General features: G+C 63.6%; 2 protein-coding genes across 4 annotated transcripts; one reads left to right on the top strand and one right to left on the bottom strand.

Annotated features, from left to right (window-relative positions):
* The first annotated feature begins 58 nt into the window (after window positions 1–58).
* Window positions 59–2620, top strand: TSR3 (TSR3 ribosome maturation factor). Of its 3 annotated transcripts, none has more exons than XM_089896420.1 (6): window positions 59–170; window positions 271–490; window positions 846–1039; window positions 1524–1703; window positions 1878–1941; window positions 2410–2620. In XM_089896420.1, the coding sequence occupies exons 1-6, from the start codon at window positions 59–61 to the stop codon at window positions 2603–2605; spliced, it is 966 nt and encodes a 321-aa protein (XP_089752546.1). In that variant the 3' UTR covers window positions 2606–2620. The 3 variants fall into 3 exon arrangements, with proteins under 3 accessions (XP_089752546.1, XP_089752547.1, XP_022450133.1); XM_089896421.1 differs by having other exon boundaries at window positions 271–469; XM_022594425.3 differs by having other exon boundaries at window positions 2219–2594.
* Window positions 2587–16584, bottom strand: BAIAP3 (BAI1 associated protein 3). The gene is given in 34 exon segments (XM_089896411.1): window positions 2587–3725; window positions 3837–4042; window positions 4125–4248; window positions 4322–4442; window positions 4527–4607; window positions 4752–4823; window positions 5240–5348; window positions 5417–5496; window positions 5594–5662; window positions 5742–5996; window positions 5999–6130; window positions 6223–6366; window positions 6445–6568; window positions 6723–6853; window positions 6942–6993; window positions 7097–7194; window positions 7300–7356; window positions 7498–7588; window positions 7681–7805; window positions 8291–8411; window positions 8651–8754; window positions 8886–8981; window positions 9074–9181; window positions 9493–9595; window positions 9707–9784; window positions 9913–9957; window positions 10206–10401; window positions 10510–10576; window positions 10708–10767; window positions 11267–11374; window positions 11696–11776; window positions 11929–12016; window positions 12271–12411; window positions 16478–16584. Coding segments are annotated over 33 exon segments (3561 nt in total). The 5' UTR covers window positions 12402–12411; window positions 16478–16584; the 3' UTR covers window positions 2587–3621.
* Window positions 16585–19591: the final 3007 nt, after the last annotated feature.

The following is a 19591-nucleotide window of genomic DNA, read 5'->3' on the forward strand; positions in this document are numbered from 1 at the left end:
CGCCTCGGCTGCCTGAGAAGTTGCGAGCGGGCGGGACTCCTGGGCCCTGCTCCCAGCCATGGGCCGCCGCAGGGCAGCCCGTGGGCCGGGGGCCGAACGTGGCCGCACTCGGCGCCCCGCGGGCCGCTCTCTGGAGGCTTTCGCGGAGGAGGTGGGCGCCGCGCTACGCGGTGAGTGGGGCGTGATCCGGAGCGGGGGCGGGGGTCGGAGGCCCAGGGTCGGGTCGCGGAGCCGCGGCTGAGGCCGGGTCCCCTTCTGTGCCCGGTGTAGCGTCCGTGGAGCCAGAGGCGGCCGAGGACGAGGGCGCCCCGGGCCCTGCGCACCTGCCCTGCGCTCTGGCCATGTGGGAGCTGGGCCACTGCGACCCCCGGCGCTGCACCGGACGCAAGCTGGCGCGCCTGGGACTGGTGCGCTGCCTACGTCTGGGCCACAGGTTCGGCGGCCTCGTGCTCAGCCCCGTGGGCTCCCAGTACGTGTCCCCCGCAGACAGGTAGGCGGGAGAGGACAGGGTGTGGGGGTGGGGAGGGCGGGGTGCCTCCTGAGACTTTTCTTAATGAGTCCCCTACTCTGGCGCATCCTTCTTTTCAGGGATCACCTATTTGCACTGATCTGTCTAGTTTGCCCCCATTACCTAGGGCAAAGTCCAGGATGCCGCAGGTTTCAATAAACGTTTGTTGAGTGAATAAATGAGCTTTCTCGAGGAACACCTCCCCCCCAGCTGCCTCAAAAGCTTGGCCCATGAGAGTCCCTGGGGTTCATTGGGATGGGGAAATGATGCTGCTGAATCCCCAGTGGGGCCAGCACCAAGTTGACCCCAGAACAAAGCCCTACGCTGCTCCTGGCAGACAGTTGGTGGCACAGTCCGGGGTCGCCGTCATCGACTGCTCCTGGGCCAGACTGGATGAGACTCCGTTTGGGAAGATGCGAGGGAGTCACTTGCGGATCCTGCCCCACCTGGTGGCTGCCAACCCTGTGAACTATGGCCGGCCTTGCAGGCTCTCCTGCGTGGAGGCCTTTGCTGCCACCTTCTGCATCCTGGGTGAGTGTCAGGGCCTGGCAGCCTGGAGTCTGGCTGTGCTCCCAGCAGTGTGTTTTCTGCTGCAAGTCCCAGGAGGAGCATGACCATGTACGGGGAGGTGGCCAAGGTTTCATCCTAACTCCCACTTAAGTCCTCGCCATGCGGGGTTGAGGTGGAGGCAGAACACTTCGCTGGCCTGCATGCACCCGTATTTGGCCCTCGTTGTCAGGGCACCACCGCCCTGAGAGTCCTTTGTTACCAAAGCTCACCCCCAGAGACCTTATGGTCCACATGGAGGCCCAGGTGGGTGGCCCTGTGAGACTCCCTGTGGGGAGAGGGACTTAATGGGCTATTGAGGCAGAGGCTCGTGAGTGGGCATGGGCTGTCTGGACCGTGGGAAAGTGTCAGCGGGACTTTTAGTTCCTGGGACAGAAGGAACCAGCGGCAAGGGTGACAGGAGAGGGATTGTCCACATCCTTGGAATTCCTGTTTCCTGCACCAACAGGTTTTTCAGACCTTGCTGTCATTTTGCTACGGAAGTTCAAGTGGGGCAAGGGCTTCCTAGACCTGAACCGCCAGCTCCTGGACAAGTATGCAGCCTGCAGTGGCCCAGAGGAGGTGCTACAGGCAGAGCAGGAGTTCCTGGCCCACACCAAGGAGCACTCCGAGGAAGAGGAGGAAATCGGTGAGGCCTGGCACAGACACAAGCCCCCTGGGTGGGAGCCAGCACCCTCCAGGCCTGCCACCTCCTTTGAGAAGCCTGGGGGTTGGGGGGAGCCTTCCTGCCACAGCTGTGGGATGCTTGGTTCTGCTCCAGGCTCACCTACAGGTCGCTTTCCTCTTTGATTCCTCTATTCAGATCCCTTTGATGTGGATTCAGGGCGAGAGTTTGCAAACCCCAACAGGCCTGTGTCTGGCCCCCGGTAGGTCCTCGGGCTTCCCAAGTTTCATGACAGCTCAGACCCAGGGCTCCCCTCCGCCTCTGGCCTCAGCCATTCCTGCTGCGGGGTGGGGTGGTGTCCTAAACAACACCAGGATGCCTTTCTGAGTGCGGAGAAGGGAAGGTGGATGTCCTGATGGAGGGATTTCAGTTTTGAGAGGACAGGGAATAGGAATCTGTCCTCAGCTTAGGGGCTTTGGTGAATGAGTGGGGAGGGGTGTTACCTCAGACTGGCCAGTGAACGCACCCCTCCCTCCCAGGCTGCCCAGAGACAGGGCTGACAGTGACACCGAGGAGGAGTCTGAGGAACTTGGGCCTGACCCCAAAGACGGGGGAGGCAGCAGCAGCAGCCCTGAAGAGACAGAGACCAGGGTCCCCACAGAGATTTGGAAAGGAATCAAGAAACGGCAGAGAGACTGAAAGCTGCAGACATGTATATTTTCCAAGGCAGAGTGACGAGGACATCTAGAGATGGCAGTGGAACTTGTGGGAACACACACACAGGCCTGGTGGCCTCAGCCCCTGCAGCTGCCAGCAGGACTGGACTCTGTCTGGGTTTTCTCCCTGTGCTTCTAACCCAGCCTTGCTCTGGGTCCTGCCTCAGAGCCCTCCCAATGAAGCTGCAAGCCAAGGAGACCCCTGTGTGAGCCTCTGCTTCTCTGCGCTTGGCCTGGGGGTTTGGGGGGACCCTCAGCCTCTAGTGAGGCAGACCCTGCCTAGAAGGGTCTGGGGTGTGGGGATGGGGCTGTGGGGTAGGTCTTGTGTGGGCACCCATGCGTTCGTGAAAAGAAATGCCAGATAGCTGGCCAGTTGGCATGGAGCCCCTTACACTGACCAGCCTTGAATGACATCCTCAGCCAGAGACCCTGGGCCTGTTAGCTGGGTGGGGACTGGAGACCTGTGCAGCTCTCAGGCAAACCACCTTCCACATGCCCTCTGGGGTGGAGGGTCCCTGGAGAAGGGGGGGGACACTGCACATGTTCACCCTCTCCCTCCAAAGCCTGGATTGTCCAGACTCAAAACGCACCTTCCTGCCTCTCCACCTAGTGAGGCCTTGCCTCAGCCCTGGAGAGACAAGGACAGAACTTCCTTTAGGACAGGGCTCTCCTCTGTAGCACTGGTGACATTTAGGGGTGAACCATTCTTTGTTGGGGGGGGGAGGGTTCATGGCAGGATGTCAAGCCTAGTCTCTACCCACTGGTGCTAATAGCACAGCCTTCACCCACTCCCCAGTTGTGACTGACTACCAAAAATGTCTCCAGGCAGCACCTAATGTCCCCTGGGGGGCAAGGCTGCCCCATGAGAGCTCTGCTTTAAGACCAGCACCCTCCTGCCCTGTGGCTGTGGAACCTGAGGGAAGGTGGGAAGCTCACCTGGCGGCCAGGCCTGCTCTCTCTGCTCCAGGGTGGGGGGGGTAGCTGCTGGCCAGACCTTGCCCAGTCGGCCGTCCTGATCCAGTGGGGTGGGGCTTACTGGGCACAGAAGGTTCACAGCACACACCACAGAGACATGACCAGGGCAAAAGGGAGCCCAGGGAGTCCAGCCACAGCATACACACCACGAAGCAGGGGAAGGGGCACCACGAGCCCGGCTGCACAAAGCTGACCACGGCGAGAGAACAACACGGGGACTTGGGGAGGGCCTGGCTGGCGGCCGCAGGGGCTCAGGGGTCCGCCTCCATGTACTTCTCCAGCTCCTTGAGTCTCTTGACAAACTCCTGCGCCTCCTTGTTGTTGCGGCCCTCCAGCATCCTAAGCGCCGATCTCACTGCGGGCGGGTGGGGGGGGGGACGGGACGGGGCCGGGGGACGGGACGGGGCCAGCGTCAGCCCCGGCTGGCCCCGCCCTTAGCCCTGCCCCCGCCCCGCCCCTCACTCACCCTGGGCTCTGGGCCGGCGCAGGTGCAGGGTGACCGGCTGCCCGGCCCTCGCGCTCCCTCCCACCTGGGGCCTCGCGACGCCGCCAATGCTGCCCAGGCCCAGGGCTGCCTCCCCCGCGAAGTCGTTGGTGGACAGCCAGTCGTGGTCCATGACGGTGAACAGCACGCAGGCGCCCCGGCGGCGGCAGGCCTCTGCGGGCACGGAGCTGGGGGCGGGGGGAGGCGGGCGGTGGTCACCTGGAACCCTGCTCCCGGCTCCGGACGGGCAGGGCAGGGAGGGACACTCACAAGTAGAAGAGTTCGTCGTACACGGGGTGCAGCGTCCGGCTCTTGACCTGGGTCCTCTGACTGCGGACCAGAGGGAAAAGGTGCGGCGGGCCCAGCTCCACGATCACAAAGGGGTCGCTCAGGCCTAGGGACACGGCTGTGAGCAGACCACGCCGCCGTCCCCGACAGCCCCGCCTCGCCGCACCCCTCCCCCGCACCGTTGGCGTCCAGGGGGAGCAGGTCGGCGGCGTGCAGCACCTCCACCACCAGCCGCTGTTCGGCCGCCTCGTAGTGGCAGCGGACGCTCAGGCGCCCAAACCGGTTGTGCTCCAGGGACCTCTGTGGAAAAGCCAGGGGGCCGGTGAGCCGGAGCCCGGGGACTCCCGGAGGCGGGGCCTCGTGCCCACACCTGGGCCGCACTACCTGCTTGAGCTTGTCCAAGTAGTACTGCTCGATGCACTCCCGGGTGGAGCACTGGTGCAGGCGCAGCTCCTCCTCCAGCCTCTGCAGGAAGGAGGAGGCCCCTGGTGATGCCGGCAGCTCCTCACGGCCCCATTTCACGTGTGGGGCGTGGATGAACTCAAACTTGGGTCTCTGGTGTCCACCCCGCCCCCTTCCTCTGTCAGAGGCCCCAGGGCCAAACTTCACCTTGTAGCTTCCATCCCTCAGGCTCTCCAGGGGCAAACCCTGGCCCTCAGCGTGGAAAAAATTGACCAGGGCCTGCGGCAGGGCAAGAAGGGAGAGAGATCAGGGGCGAGGTGGGTGCTGGGGACCGAGAGTGGAGACAAATGGAGCCTTGAGCAGCACCCAGCTCGGGCTCTCGGGAGCCCAGGGCAGAGCCACTCACACCTGGGGCGCATCAGAAGCCCCCAGGAAGCTTGGGAAAATGTCGGTGCCTGAGGCCAGACAGCTGTCTTAACAGGTGGCCCAGGTGCTTCTGACACAGGTGGGCTGGGGGAAGGAGATGCTGCCCTGGTGGGTTCCCAGAGGAGGGGTGTCCAGGGAGGGCCTGGCATCCCAGCACGGTGCAGCAGGGCAGCTGGGAAGGGTCAGCAGCCTTGTCGCCCTGGGCCTGGGGTTGGGGGGAGCCAGGAACTGGGAGCTGCAGCAGGAAGGGCTCTTCCACATGGCCCTACCTCCAGCGTGAAGTGGAAGCGCCCATAGAAGTCAGCAGACATGTCACGGTTTGCGCCCAGAGCCTGCAGAATAGCCTGTAGCAGCAGCTCCCAGAGGGCCTCCAGCACCCTGTAGGGACACTCGGCATCTGTGACTGGACACTGGGCCAGCCCTGCTCCACCTGCCTGGGACCATACCTGCTCAGGTTCTCCTTCACCAGCGAGGCGTTCAGCAGAGCCAGCTTCTCGTCCAGGTACTTCAGGAGCGGGGCCATGGCCTGCAGGCAGGGTCCTCAGGCTGGGACTGAGCCTGGGCCCCCACCCCACACACGCATTCCCCACCATGCCCAAGCCCTCACCTGGCTGGGCACTCACCTCCTCGTTCTGGATGGAGTCAGGCGAGAGGCTGATGTGCTGCACGTACTTCCTGATGTCACCCACCATCTGTGGGAGGATGGCGTTCAGCACCAAGTTGGGGTGCAGGGAGGGGGCAGCCAGGTCCCGCCCCACCATCCCTGCCCACCTTGGAGGTCAGGTGTGCTGTCACGGTTCGGGCCTCCCGCTGCAGGTCCTCATCCAGGGCCTGCATGCAGCTAAGCAGGGGGCGTGGGAGCACACCCTCGAGACCTGGAGCCCCCTCCGGCCACGTCAGGCCACGTAGCGCCTGGCCAGCAGCCTTGCGCAGGAGCTCCACGTCGTTGAGGACCACACAGAGCTGGGGAGGTGTGCCAGACATGTGTGGGTTGGCAGTCAGGTGGTGGCCCCACCGTGCCTCCTCCTCCCCGCAACGGGCCCCTCCCCGCCCGCCTGTCGGCTCACTGGCTCGCTCACTGCCTCGCCTGCTGCCCCAGGCTGAGTGTCCACCTTCTTACGCAGCAGCTCTGTGTAGAAGAGGGCGGCTTCACACAGGTCCTGGGGTGGAAGATGGGGGCTCAGGAGCTGTGGGACATGTCCCCTGGCCCTGTTGCCCCTCTAGACCCCGATCTCCTCTCGGGAGTCCCCACCTGGCTGAGCTGGGTGCCCAGCCCCTGGGCCTGGGCAGGGTCTGGCCATGCCAGGCGGGCCCACAGCTCCTGGATGTGGCTGAAGCAGAGGCTTGCAGTGGCTGCGGAACTGCTGTGCTTGGAGGAGGAATCCATAGGCTCCAGCTAGGAAGCAGGGGGAAGCCTTGGTTGTGAGGGTGCCCTGGATGAGCCCAGCACCCTCAGGTCTGGGTGCTCACTCACCGTGTCCACATCCACGGCTCCCTGAAGCCTCCACCTGGCTTGGTCCCGCAGCACCTGCAGCCAAAGCTTCACAGCAGGCAGGAATGGGGCATGGATGCCAGCCAGGGCAAGGGAGCGGCTGTCCCTGCAGCAGGAGGCCAGCAGTCAGAGCTCACCCCAACTCAGACACCTTGAGCCAACATGTACCAGGTTCCTAGCCTAAGGAGGCCCCGAGGAGAGTCTCTTGCACAGAGTCCTCCTAGAGGAGACTGGAGGACAGGTGGGGGCAGGACACCCACCGGCCCGGGATGCTGCTCCAGAAGCACTGGATGTCTGCCAGGGTCAGGTAGAGCTCAAAAAGCCCTGAGGCCACCTCGAGGGTCATCTTCGGGCTCAGCTCCTCTGTCAGCACCCACGCCTCTTCAGCCACCTGCCCAGGAGGGTGGAGTCAGACTGCCAACAACAGGAAACCCAGGTCCCTTCCCAGCCAGGGGGCTCTCCCCAGGCGACCTCCTCACCAGACGCTCCAGCTGCCGAAAGGTGAGGGTGAAGAAGTCGATCTTGATGATGCTGCAAAGGACACACCTCAGATATCTGCTCTCCCTGCTCCCCAGCCCAGCAGCAGCACTTGAGGGGCTGGAGGCAGGGGCAGCAGGGAGAGCGCTGGCCCCACCTGTGGAAGAGGCTGGCATAGATGCCATAGCAGGACTGCAGATCCTCGTAGACAGTGTCAGCCAGCTTGACCAGCCCTGCAAGGCGCTGTGGCCCCGGCTGCAAGGAAGCCCAGCACACTGACCTTCTGGCCTGCGCCCACATGCTGCCCCCCCTCCCCTGAGCCACACCTGCTCCCCCTGACCCATGCCCCCCGAGTCACACCTGCTCACGAGGACTCTGGGAGTTCAGGAGCTTGTCGAACCATTCACGGTTCCCTCTCTGCAAGGGAAGCCGCCAAGGCAGCGTGGTGGGTGGGAGAGAAGAAGGACAATAAAGTGTGTGTGGTACAGCAGGTCCAGGCGGGGGCAGGGGCACGGGCAGGGCCGGAGCAGTTAGCCCAGACCAAGCTACCAGACACACCTTCAGGGCAGCAGCAATGTCCATGTTTAGCTCCGTCTCGAAGGGGCAGATCTCAAAGGAAGGCTGGAAGAGCTGCAGCTTGCCAAGACACCTGGGCGACCGGTCACCCACTGACTGGGGGTGCCCCACCCAGTCCCCTACCCCTACCCCACCCCCACCCCTCGTGCCAGCGGCTGCACCCACTTCAACAGCAGCTCCAGGCGGTAGACGGCTGTGCTGTTGGTGGCAGGGAAGTAGTCTCGGAGCTGGCGCAGCAACCGAAGCCCAAACTCAGAGAAGGCGGAGAAGCTGTCTGCCAGTCCCTCCTCCTGGGGGACAGGGCCCTTAAGAACTGACTCCTGAGTGCCCGCTCCACGGCAGAACCAGCCAGTCTACAAGGCTCTGCCCTGAGGAGCACCCTCCCTACCACCACCTCCAACCCCACTGGCCTTGCAGTGATGACCTCTCCAGCCCCTGCCTCCGCAGCTCCCCCTGGAGACACAGACGCCCTCAGGGCCTTTGCACCACCAGCTGTGCCTCCTGCGAGCTGGCCCACTCCCTCTGTTGCTCGCGGGGCTGAAGCGGCACGGCCTCCCTCCCTCGGGACTCCATCAAGGTATCGCACACCCGATCCTGGGACCGCACAGCACGTGCCCTCTCCTAGGTCCCACAGTTTGTCCGTTTGTTTTTAACCACCTACCGCACCCGCAAGCTGTGCATCCCACCAGGGCAGGACTCTGGCCGTCCCTGCCTGCCCCAGCCCGAGCAGCTCCACAGCACACCCCCCAGAAACAGCATTTTCAGCCGAGCCCACCTGCTCCTGGGGCAGCGAGGCTGCCTCTTCCCAGTGTGCCTGCATATCTTCCAGCAGCCCCAGCAGGTAGCCGTAGTCCAGGGTGCGCGTCTGATGGTGGCGGCTGCTGACCTGCCAGTGCCTGCGGGGCCCCAGCCCAGGGTCAGGGCAGCGGCCTTGGGGCCGGGACCAGGAGGAAACCGGCGCCCCTCCAACTCACAGCACAGCCCCTTTCCGAGACCCGCCCCTCCAGTGCCCCGCCCCTCGCGACACGGCCCCGCCCATGTACTTGCAGTTTCGCTCGCTGAGGCTCCGCCCCTCCCACCGCCCTTCCGCCCCGTCGGGGCTCTGCCCTCTTGCGTCGCGGCCTCGCCCACTCACAGCACAGCCAGCTGCAGCGCCGACAGGTTGCTCTGGGCGCCGTGCAGGCAGAGCACGGTGGCCGCAGGCCCGCTGAGCTCACCGCGCCAGCTGCTCGAGTTGGGCTGGGGGACGGGCCGGGCGTGGGTGGAGGCGGGAGACCCCCATCCCCTCTCGTCCCCCAGGTCCCCGGCCTCCCCCTCTCACCCTCCCCACGCCGCGCTTGGCTGCCCCGGGGGCCCGAGGGCGGCGCTACCTCCTCGGCTTGGTGCTCGAACTGCAGCAGACGGCTGAGCAGCAGCAGGTAGGACAGGAAGCCCGAGCGCCCGCGCTGGCTCATGCTCGTGTCCCTCTGGAACGCAGGTCCCGCCGGTCACCAGCCCTGCCCAAGCCCATGGGCTGGGGCGCAGGGCCGCAGGCCGGGGGTCCCCCTTGGCTTCCCACCTGTGTGGTGATCAGCTTGAGGACCAGCTGGCAGTCCCCCTGCACGCGGGAGGCGCTGGAGCGCGGTTCCAGTTTGAACCAGCGGTCCTCACCAGCCACGGGCACCTCCTGGGGGAAAGGGGTTCAGATTGGCGATTCTGCCTCCCTCTTCCTCCCGCACAGACTGTCTGCAAGACCGTGGGGAGAAAACAGGCCTCCGCTTCCCACTGAACACGGGTAACCAGCACAGGGAGCGCTTAGGGGTGCCTGGACCCCTGGAGGCTGTCCCTCCCCCACTCCTCCCAGCATGGTGCCCCCCCAGCCCCAGAAAGATGGGAGACTGTTGGGGGAATCACAGGACATAGCCAGCAGTGGTATCGCAGGAAGGCGGGGCACCCATGAGCAGGTGTTCCATGAGTGACGCCCCGACAGCCACTCACCCGGATGGGTATGTTGAGGCATCCCAGGAAGTCATCGGTGTGGTCCTCCGTGGGCCCTGCTGTCCCATTTGTGCGGGCAGACTTGACAATCTGTTTGAAATACCTGGGGGCGGTAGGGTGGGCGTCACACCTGAGGTCCCTGAGGAGCCACCAGCTGCTGGCCCCCGTGGCCGAGCTGTGAGTGTCAGGAGCACAAGGGTCCCACCTGCCATACCTGCTCATGCCTTTTAGGCCAATGACTTCATTCAGCTTCCTGCATGCTTCCACCAGGGACACATCATCATCATGATCCCTAAGGGTGGGGCGAGGTGGGGGTACCTGGCTGGTCTGGAGCCCAGCCTGGCCCTGACTGCCCCCTCCCGCTCTCCCCAGACCACAGGCGCCCACATCCCCTGCCCTGCAGGGCACAGGGGCCTATACCAGATGTCCAGGTGCAGCTGGTCGGTGCTGACATCCTCAATCTCACTGTAAGGAGAAGAGAGAGATACCCTTTAGGGTCCAGGTGATCCTCTGCCCGGAGCTGGGGCAGGGACCATTTCTGAGCCTCAGTCTCCTCCTCTGAAAATTGGGCATAGGACCAGCCCCTCAGTTCCCTGGGGCAGGCACTGAGACCGCATACAGGCACAGCTGCCACATGCAAGCCCAGGACCAGCCTGGCACCGCAGAAGACCCTGCCCAACCACCCTGCCATCCAGCTGGACAAGGGGCCTTACAAGAGGAAGTGCTCCTTCCACACAGGGTTCAGGGTGCTGCTCTTGACCTCAGTGACCTGGATGCACTTGGCCGGCAGTGGGCCACCACGCTTGCTGCCCTTGCGGAAGCTGAAGCGCTGCTCCTTGTGTGGGCCCGGCTCCCTCAGGGTGCCTGAGGCTGGCAGGATGCCCAACATGCAGTACGGGTCACTGAAACCTGGGACATGGCAGGTGTCTCAGCCCCTGACCCCTGACCCCAGGCCCTCCCGTGACCCCCAGACCTGAGCTAGCCAACGTCCCGGCTGAGCTAGCCAACCCCACTCACCGTTGGGGTCTTTGGCCAGCAAGTTCTTGGCACGCATGACGGAGACTTTCAGGGCATATGTGGGAGCCTGTGGGTGGGTGGGGGTGTGAGGGCCTCTCGGTGCTCAGCGTGTACCCAGCCCTGTGCCCCCTCCACCCCGAGCCCCTGCACACGAGCACTGCACTGGTCAGCGTCTGCCCAGGTGGGCAGCAGCCTCACCTTGGCCTTCTTCACACGCTCCATGGCCTCAGCATGTTCCTCGGGGCTGGTGCCGAACACCTGCACAGGGCAGGCAGGTGTGAGGGCCCAGGTACCGCTGAAGCAGGGCTGGCTATTGTCCTGGGGGCCTCACGGGGTTGGGGGAGCACACACAAGTGAGGAATAAAGGTGTCTGTCCATCTGTTGGTTTGTCCTTTCTACTTTTTTTCTGTGTGTCTGTCTGTCCATCCTTCTTTGTATGTCCTATATCTGTCTACCTGTCCTTTCCTGTGTTGTTTATATTTGTCTCTGTGTTCATCTGTCTGTTTTTGTGTTCTTCTGTTTGAATGTGTCTGTGTGTCCGTCCATCACTCCATCTTTCTGGGCATGCCTATCAGCCCGTTTGTGTCTGCCTGTGCATGTGTGTGTGTGTGTGTGTGTGTGTCTTGTGTACATGGAGCAAATCTGTGTGTGTTGTTCAGGTGATAGTGACATAAGCACGTGGGGGAAAGTGTCTCAGTCCTCCCCAGAGATGGGGAGGGGCCAGGCCAGGAGGGTGGGTGGGGCCAATGGGGCTCACCTGCTGCAGGTAGCTCAGTAGGGCCCCCTGGTCATCCACCTGGTCGGGGCCCATGGTCCCTGCGCGGTAAAGGACTGTGTACAAGGCTTCCTCATAGAGCATCTCCACCTGCAGGTGGGGAGGGGAGCACATGCTGAGTCCCGGCCACCCTGTCCCTGTCTCTCCTCAGCCCCGGGCTCTGGACACAGGGGGTCTCAGGCTCCTCGAGTCCACCCTGTGTGCCCAGCCCCCAGCAGCTCCTCCCACTGGCAGAGCCCAATCCCTGCCTCTGTGCCTTTGCACCTAGCAGGCCCTCCACTGGGGGTCCCTCCTCACCCCTGATCTCTGTTCGCTTCCATGGGGAGGCCTGGCCCACCCACCCCAGACCCTAAGTCTGGCACACAGAGGTACTTACAGCCCCTCCTGGGGCCAGGCCCCCTTCCCCCTTACCTCCTCTTGGGTCAGGGCTCTAAGGCCACGGCTGGGGTCCATGGGCTCTGTGGGGGCTGGGGAGCTACTGCGCAGGAGGACCTGTGAAGGGCACCGGGTGAGGGCCTCTGTGGCTCCCGGGGCCAGTGGGGCGCAGAGTGCTCCAGGGAGGGAGGGAGTGGAGGGCGGAGGGGCAGGTGGGGAGGCCTGGCCCAGCACCCCATGCCAGGCAGCAGTGCCCGTGCTATCCGCACCTCGGGGCATGGCAGGCCCTGTCTGCTTTCCCCCTTCTTCAGGATGAGGCGCATCTGGGCAAAGAACTCCACACCATCTCCGGGTTTCCTGCCAAGAAAGCCCAGACTCGGGGTCAGCAGACCCTCCCCGAAGCTACAGCTCACGGCACGTGCTGGCCCACACGACTCAAGGGTCTCTGCGTGTCTGGGGGTGAGGTATGATGCCCCCCATGGCCTTGGGTTCAGAGCCTCCTGGGCTCCCCCCAGGGGCCATGCTGGGCAGCTGGTGTGTGAGGTCAGCAAAGGAAGGGGGGCCCGGTGCAGGTGACCATGACCATGCGGAGCAGGCTGTGGGGTACCCACCAGGCCCCAGCCGTGGGCTCCGACACTTCGGTGCTGCTGCTCGCCGGCTCCTCCTCAGTCCTCCGGCGGAAGGATGGGCACACCTGCACCTGCCTGAGCACGCTGCTCTTGATCTCCAGCAAGGTGGACATGGTGGGTGGCCTGCGGGCAGAGAGCACAGCCACAGCCTCCGGTCGGGCCACTCGCTCATTCGCTGGTGTTGCCATACTGTCCCCAATGATCAAATCAGATGCCACCCTGAGCAATGACTGAGGTGTCCCCCGTTACTCAGAGGTGCCCACTGCTGGGGTCATGGGCTCCAGCCCCTCACAGGGCTGCAGACTTGCTCAGGCCAAGCCCTATCCCTTCCCACAGGTTCTGGCCACCCAGACCAGAATGACTAGTACTGAGCTGGCTTCAGGGGATGCCCGGGGCCCATTCCTCACTCAACACAGAGGATCCCTCTCCGTCCCAGCGTGGTATCTGGGCTGCTCCAGGCAGGATGCTACATGGTGGCTCAGCTGCCACGGCAACATGGGCAATTGGAGCCGGACAGGAGAGTGAGCGGGAGCTGTGGCCCCACAACCCACACTTGCCAAAAGAGGAGTAGGCCCTGCTCTGGGGACACCTTCCTGTCCAGGTGGCTAGGCCCTGGGATGCCCCTGAGGGGCAAGCGGCTCTCACTGCCAACTCCAGTTCCCCCGGCCTGACCAGCCTTTGCTGTTACACCCACACACATCCTCCAGGTGTCTCAGTGTCCCCTGCAGACCCCGCTGGGAAGGGCAAGATGATAGCTAAGCCACCAAGGGCCCCTGAGCCTGCCTCTTCCACCCCATGGCCTGGCCCAGGCACCCACCTCTGCCCTGGGTCAGGCAACAACCTCCGGCCCTGGGCCCCCTGGATCCCCAGGGTGGTCTTCTGTTCCCCCGTTGAAAACCATCAGGGCAAAGTGAAGACCCTTTCCTGGGCCACCTCTGCCACTCGGTGCCACCACTCGGGCTCCCTGCCCCAGGCTTGCTGGCCTCTTGTGCAGGACACACCGTGCTCCCCTCGGCCCACCTGGGGGCCTTCCCACTGTCTGGGTCCCCTCATTGTCCACTCTTGAGCACCCCCCCACCCCCACAGGGCCAGGCACATCAGCCTGAGCCTGCCATTTTCATTTGACAAAATAGGAAATGGGGACCCAGCCAGATCCAACCCTACTTGCCCTGACCTCACAGGCACTTAGCAATGGGAGAGCCAGGTGAGACCCGCCCCTGCCCTGTGCGCCCGCTGCTCAGGGGCTGGGCCTGTGCTTGTGCAAGTCTCCGTTTACCAGCACTGCCCCTTCCTGGACTCTTATGTTCTGCTGGGAGAGCCAGGGCCAGGCACGCCTGCCACCTCGTGGGTCCTAAACAGACTTTTTGAGCAAACCAGGTCTGTCTCTGGGTGGGCCCAGGCTGCCATCCCTGGTCTGCGACCCCCACCAGCTCTCAGCTCCTCGTCCTGTTCCCTGATCCTCCAACCCCAGACCTGTGGGGCCCAGGGGACACTGGGCTCAGAGGGTCTCATCTGGCCAGACATGAGAGCTGGGACAGGGAAGGCAGGTGGCTCAGCCCCCACGAGCTCCCCCCACCATACCTGTCAGCGCTTGCCCCTGGGGGCCTCTACCCAAGATGGGGGCTCCGCAGCCTCTGCACGCACTTCCTGAAGCTGTCACCCTACAGCTGGCAGTGAGGTCCCGAGGGGGCTAGGCGTCACGGGCCCCCTTTTCCTCTCTAGCTGAGTGGAAGAGGCTGCTCCCCCCACAGACCCCCAAAGCCAGGGAGCCGCCACTGCTTTAGCTGTTGCCACGGCAACCACCAGCTGCATCTGCATGTGACAGGAGCTCCAGGGCTCACATTCCCAGAGATGAAGATGACGCAGGAGCCAAGTGGCCTGAGCTGCAGGGTTGGGGGCTTTCTCTGTGAGAACGAAATGTTCAAGGCAAGGCAGGCCACCTCCCCTGATAATCCTCAGACCAGCCCTGGAGAGGGGGTGCCACTCTGCTCCCCCAACTAGATGAAGAAACTGAGGTCCCGGGGTTAGGAACCCACCCAAGGCCACAGAGCCAGCAGGAGGCCCGGAATGGAGTCGAGGTCTCCCCAGCTCTGGTGTCCGAGCGCTAAGCTCTTGGCTCGGCTTGAGTCTTGGGGTCCATCCAGATGGGCTGGCCTTCCCCTGTGCTGCGCGGCCCCTCCCTGCTCCCTTCCTCAGCCCATTGCCAGGATGGGGCAATAGTGGCGTCTGGGTGCAGGGGTCCAGGAGAGATGGCTCATCCTGAGAGCCCAGAAATTCCCTTTGTTCCCCTGGAAACCCTGGGCCGCCTGAGCAGTGATGACCTCACTGCACCCAACAGCCTGGGAGCCAGCCAGCACCTCCCCCAGAGCTGCCTTTGACAGTGGGCATGTGGCCGACCCCCAGGAAGCAGTCACTGGCTGCAGGGGCCCTCAGCCTGTACAGGGCATAGTGAGCTGGGTACAGGGCTGCAGGGGACCCCCCATCTGTCTGACGGGCCCCATGGGACTCCTTCCTGAGCTCTCCATTTCTCGGTCCCAGGTCTGGCCGGCTGCTCAGAGCAGGACATGCCTGTACCCCTGCGCATGCCTGGCCACCAGTTCCCATTTATCCAATGAACAAAGTGACGCGGGCCAAGGAGCTGAACGCCACACAGGCACCGGGCCCAGCTGAAAGTGACAGGCCCGCTGTGTTCCCGGGCTGTGCCCAAGGCCCAGGGTTGAATGGGAAATTATAATTTGCAAAGTGGATGTCACTGTCCCATTTCACATCCCAGGGCTGGGGTGAGCTGCCCTGAGCCAGGCCTCGAGCCCAGGGCTCAAAGCCAAGCTGTCTCCTGCTAGCCCACTGGGGAGCCAGGGTGGCACTGAAGCAGGTAGGTCTGGCGCAGCTGAGCTGAACTGGAGGGCCAGCTCTCTCTCTAGTCAGAGTCCTCAGTGGCTAGCTGGCCACCCTTGGAGTGAATAAACACTTTCAGGGTGCTGGGGCCTTCTTACTGAAATCAGTTCCTGGAGACTTAGGGGTCGGGGGTCCACTGATGCCGCCGTGGGCATGTGTAAGGGGGTGGCAGGATGTCTGGCCCCACCAGCTAGCTGTCCCTGCTGCCCTGTTGGTCTTCTCTTCCCAGCCCAGCCCCCACCTGACCCCCCTCACTCTTCCTATAGGATTTCCGGCTCCCACCTCTCCCTGTCCTCATTGACTCTGCACACAGTGCTCCCCTGCACACAGCACAGCTGCAGTGCCTCATTGCAAATCACCTGGCGTGCCCATTACAAATATTAGGGTCTCATCCCCACTTAATCCCCAGGGAGGGACCTGGGAATCTGTATTGTAACCAACTCTGTAGGTGGACCTAGAGCTCTGAAGCTTGAGGCTAGCTAGATGCTTCTAGAATGAACGCATTTAAAATGAAATCCTCCGAGGTCCCCTCCCACTTGGCCAGGCCGGCCCCCTCTTACCTGTCTTCCCTCACCTGTTCACGCGGCGTTCCTCCCTCCCACTTCTCTCAGTGACATCCCCTCTCGCCCCTTCCTCCCATCCCCCCTCTTCCCGAAGCTCCCCGTGAGAACCTCAGGCCCCCCAGCTCTGTCGGGGTGCTTCTCTCATTGGTGGGCGCTCGGTTCTGGGGCAGTTTGGAAACCTGGTGAGGGTGTATTTTTTTTGGACCCACCCAGACGTCTGGAGGGATTTGGGGAAAGCAAGGGGTCCTGCCAGGATCGGCAGGAGGGGGACGGAACTGGGCTCTAAGGGCGTCTTCCTCCCTGGAGGGTTGGCTGGGAAACCCCGCGGAGCGTCTCGGAGCAGGGCGGGGAGGTCCTCGGCCCCGGCCCACCTGCGGCTTCCCCCGGGGATGGCGCGCCGGGTAGGAGCGGGGTCACCCTGCGCATCCCGGGGGCCGCCGGCAGACGGTGGTCCTGGAGTCCCGCGCCCCCCGCGGCAGGGAGGTCTGGTCCCCCCGCCCCTGCGCAGTGCGCACCCCGCTCCCGCCGGGTCCTGCTTCCGCGCTCCGAGGGCCGCTCCTCCAAGCGCACGCCGGCCTCCGTCTCCCCGGGGCAGACGGCTTGTCTTCTCGACCTCCCGGGGCCCGGGGTGGCTACGAGCGCGGCGCGGGAGCTGGACCGGCGGCTCTCCTGTACGTCGGTGGGGCACCGGGCCGAGCTTCGACGGCCGGGCAGGAGCCCGCGGCACTCACCGTGGGCCGGGTGGCTGAGAAGTGGGGACAGTGCTCCTGCGGGCGCCGCGCTCGGCACCGGCTCCGGGGAGGCTTTGGCTGCGCAACCGCTCGCAGCTGCCAGAGCAGACAGCACAGCGCGGGCGCAGCGGCTGCAGGGGCCGGGGGCGGGGCCGGGCCTGCTCGCCCCGCCCCGCCCCGCCGCTCCGGGCTCGCTTCCTCCCCGCCCCCGCCTCCCTTGAATCCCACCACCGCGCCCCCGCCGCAAGGGGCGCCGGGCGAGGATCCCTGCGACCCCCGTGCTCTGCCGGGCACCCCCTCCCCCAAGGGGCGGGGTTCGGGGCTGTCAGTCAACCCACAGGTGGGTGCCGCGCGGGAGCAGGATCTGCTCTGCGTCAGGACCCCCTCCTGGGGGCCCCAGGGAAGCCAGAGTCGCCGAAACGGAACAAGATATGCCCGGGTCCGCAGCGCAGACTTTTCTGGAAAGCCTGCGCAGTCATCTCCGAAGTCGCCCTACCAGCCCAGAGCTGTCCCCAACACAAACATGGAGCGGACCTTGGTCTGGGGACTCCTCCACCGCGGGCCTAATCGCTCTTCTTCTCAGAAGGGACAGTCCGCACCCGGGGCAAGGGGGTGCTGCAGGCACCAACCCGGGATGCCCACAACAATCCTGATCACCTGTTGGGGTGACCGACCCCATGGCCCATCCTGGGTCGCTTGCTGGGTTGCCCCTCCGGCTGGAACCGCCGTCATGCTCTGGACCCCCTCTAGCGCCATTCCCAGCCCATCCTCGGTGCCCCTCCACCGCACCGTGGTCACCTGGAGAGCTTGTAAAAACAGATTGCTCGGCCCACCTGGGACCTGCTGATTCCCAAAGTCTGGGCTGGGGCCCCATCATCTGAGACTCCTCCCACCACACTTGGAGAACCCTGGGGGCTGCTCAGAGGTTCTGAACTTGTCAGAGACACACAGGGTCCCTGTATCCCAGCCCTGCCTTTGGCGGATCCTGCTGGACCCTCAGAGCGCCTTCCCTGCATTTGGCGGATCCTGCTGGACCCTCAGAGCACCTTTTACTTGGGGATCAAGACTGTGGTTTGGATAAGTTTTCACCCCAGAGACTTCGTCTCTAATGGAGGTACTCCAGGCCAGATGGGGAACAGACAGACCTGGAACCCACTTCAGCTCAGACGCAGAGGCAAAAGACAGTTGGCGCTGGGGAGGCCAGGGGTCAGCTGAACTTAGGAGAGGGCCAGAGTCTGGAGGAGCAGGGTTCCAGAACAGAGCTGCATGCTGGGAGGCAGCCCACCTGTGCTTTCTTCACTCCCCAGTCCAGAGGAGACCAGGTGCTTCCCCTCGCCCCAGGATGCAGCCACCACCTGTCTCAATTTCTAGACCCAGACTCACAGCCATGCCATGTGTGCCTGTCTGTGCAGGATAAGACACAGAACCACCTGGTTCGGGGAAGACAGCCCTGCAGGGTGGGAGACAGCACTGAAGGGTGGGTTCTCCTTCTGGAAGTTCTGGCCCCAGGCCCTGCTTCCATCCTGACCCAGCACAGCCAGACAGATGGGGGCGGGGGTGCTCAGGAAATGCACAATGGCTTGGGACAGATGAGTCAGGTGAGCAGGGGAGGGGCCTGGATCCCATGCCACCAGCTGCCCCTTGGCTTCCTTCTGCAGGGGATGGGAATGGTTTGGGGGCAGCTAATGTCCTTCCCTGGGGATTTGGCAGGTCCTGAGCCAGGGTCTTGTAGCTGATGCCCCCCACCTCTGCAGTCTTGCATCAGGTTCTGCCAACCTGTTGGAACAAACACTGCCTGGTTGCCATGGTGATACTAATGGCTTTGGGGTGAAGAGACGAGAGCCTACGAGAGCCTGCAGCTGCTGTAAACAGGAAGTTAGGAGGGGCAGCTGCCAGTGGAGGGGGCCTCTACTCACACCCCAATCCCAAGCTCTGAGGGGAGCTAAGGGGCTGGGGGCCAGCGACGTCACGAAGATGCACCAGCCGCTAAGACTAACACCACGCAGCCTGTCAGGGCAGAGGGCGCCTGGAGGCTTCACCACTCTCTTTTGCAGGTAGGGAAACTGAGGCCCAGAGAGGGGAAAGGGCTTGTCCAGGGCTACATAGCAACAGGCTGGGTCCCAAAGCCAACTCTGGGCCTCTGTTTCCCCAGGAAAGCATAATCCTCAGGGTCCTTCCCTCCACAAACATTTCCTGGGGAGGGAATGATGGTCCCGTTTGTGCCGACCCCTTCATTGTCCCCCAACCTCCTGGGTCAGACTCCTGCCCTGCCACACTCCTCCACTGCCTTGGGCCTCAGTTTCCCTCATTAGTAAAACGGAGATAGCAGCAGCAGAGCCCACCTCTCAGCAGGGGGAGGGGATGGCCTTACCGCGGAGCAAGTGCTGGTTAGAGTCAGCTGCAGCTCCTCCAGTCCATGGGGGATGGGAACTGGAGCCACCATTGCCCAGGACCCTCCAGTGGCCTTGGGAGGGTCTCTTTCCTTCAGGGACTTAGTTTTGGCCTCCGCAGGTTGGAGGTTTAAGCTCATCCTTGTGCGATCCCACAGCCAGTAGAGGACAGGGAGGGACGCCCCTTGCCCTGTGCCTGTGCCCCAGGCCTCGAGCTGAAGGATTTACGTTGGCCCCCTTGCCCCAGGCCCCCCACAGCGGTTCTGAGCTTGACGGGCTGTGAGGGGGCAGCTCGGGGCATGCACAGGAATTAGGGCACAAGACACCCTGCCTATGGGGATCAGGGCTCGGTGGGTCTTGCGGGGAGGTGGGTTTACTCATGGAGCTTCCAGCTGGAAAGGGTCTGGCAGATAGGGTGAGTGGCTTTTCCTTCTTAGGGTCAGGAGAAAAGCACCAGGCTCTGGGCAAACACTCTGATGGCTGCTGACGGGCAGGGAGAAGGGGCCTCAGAGGTGAGAGGCATCCTGGTAAGTCCAGGGCACTGCCATCACTTTTAATAATGCATGAAATCACGCCCTATGGTGGCAGCCCTTGGAATTGCAGGCACAGCCTCCTAGCAGTCAGGCTTCTCCCACAGCTCTCTGACCCCCATAGCACCTGTCGGAGGACAATGGCAGGAAAAGCGGGAAGGGAGGTGGATCACAGGGAACTCATGGGCATATAG

Source organism: Delphinapterus leucas, chromosome 15, assembly GCF_059928025.1.
Source record: "Delphinapterus leucas isolate spDelLeu-1000000601 "Yukka" chromosome 15, BTC_Dleu_Yukka2, whole genome shotgun sequence".
Lineage (NCBI taxonomy): Eukaryota > Metazoa > Chordata > Mammalia > Artiodactyla > Monodontidae > Delphinapterus > Delphinapterus leucas.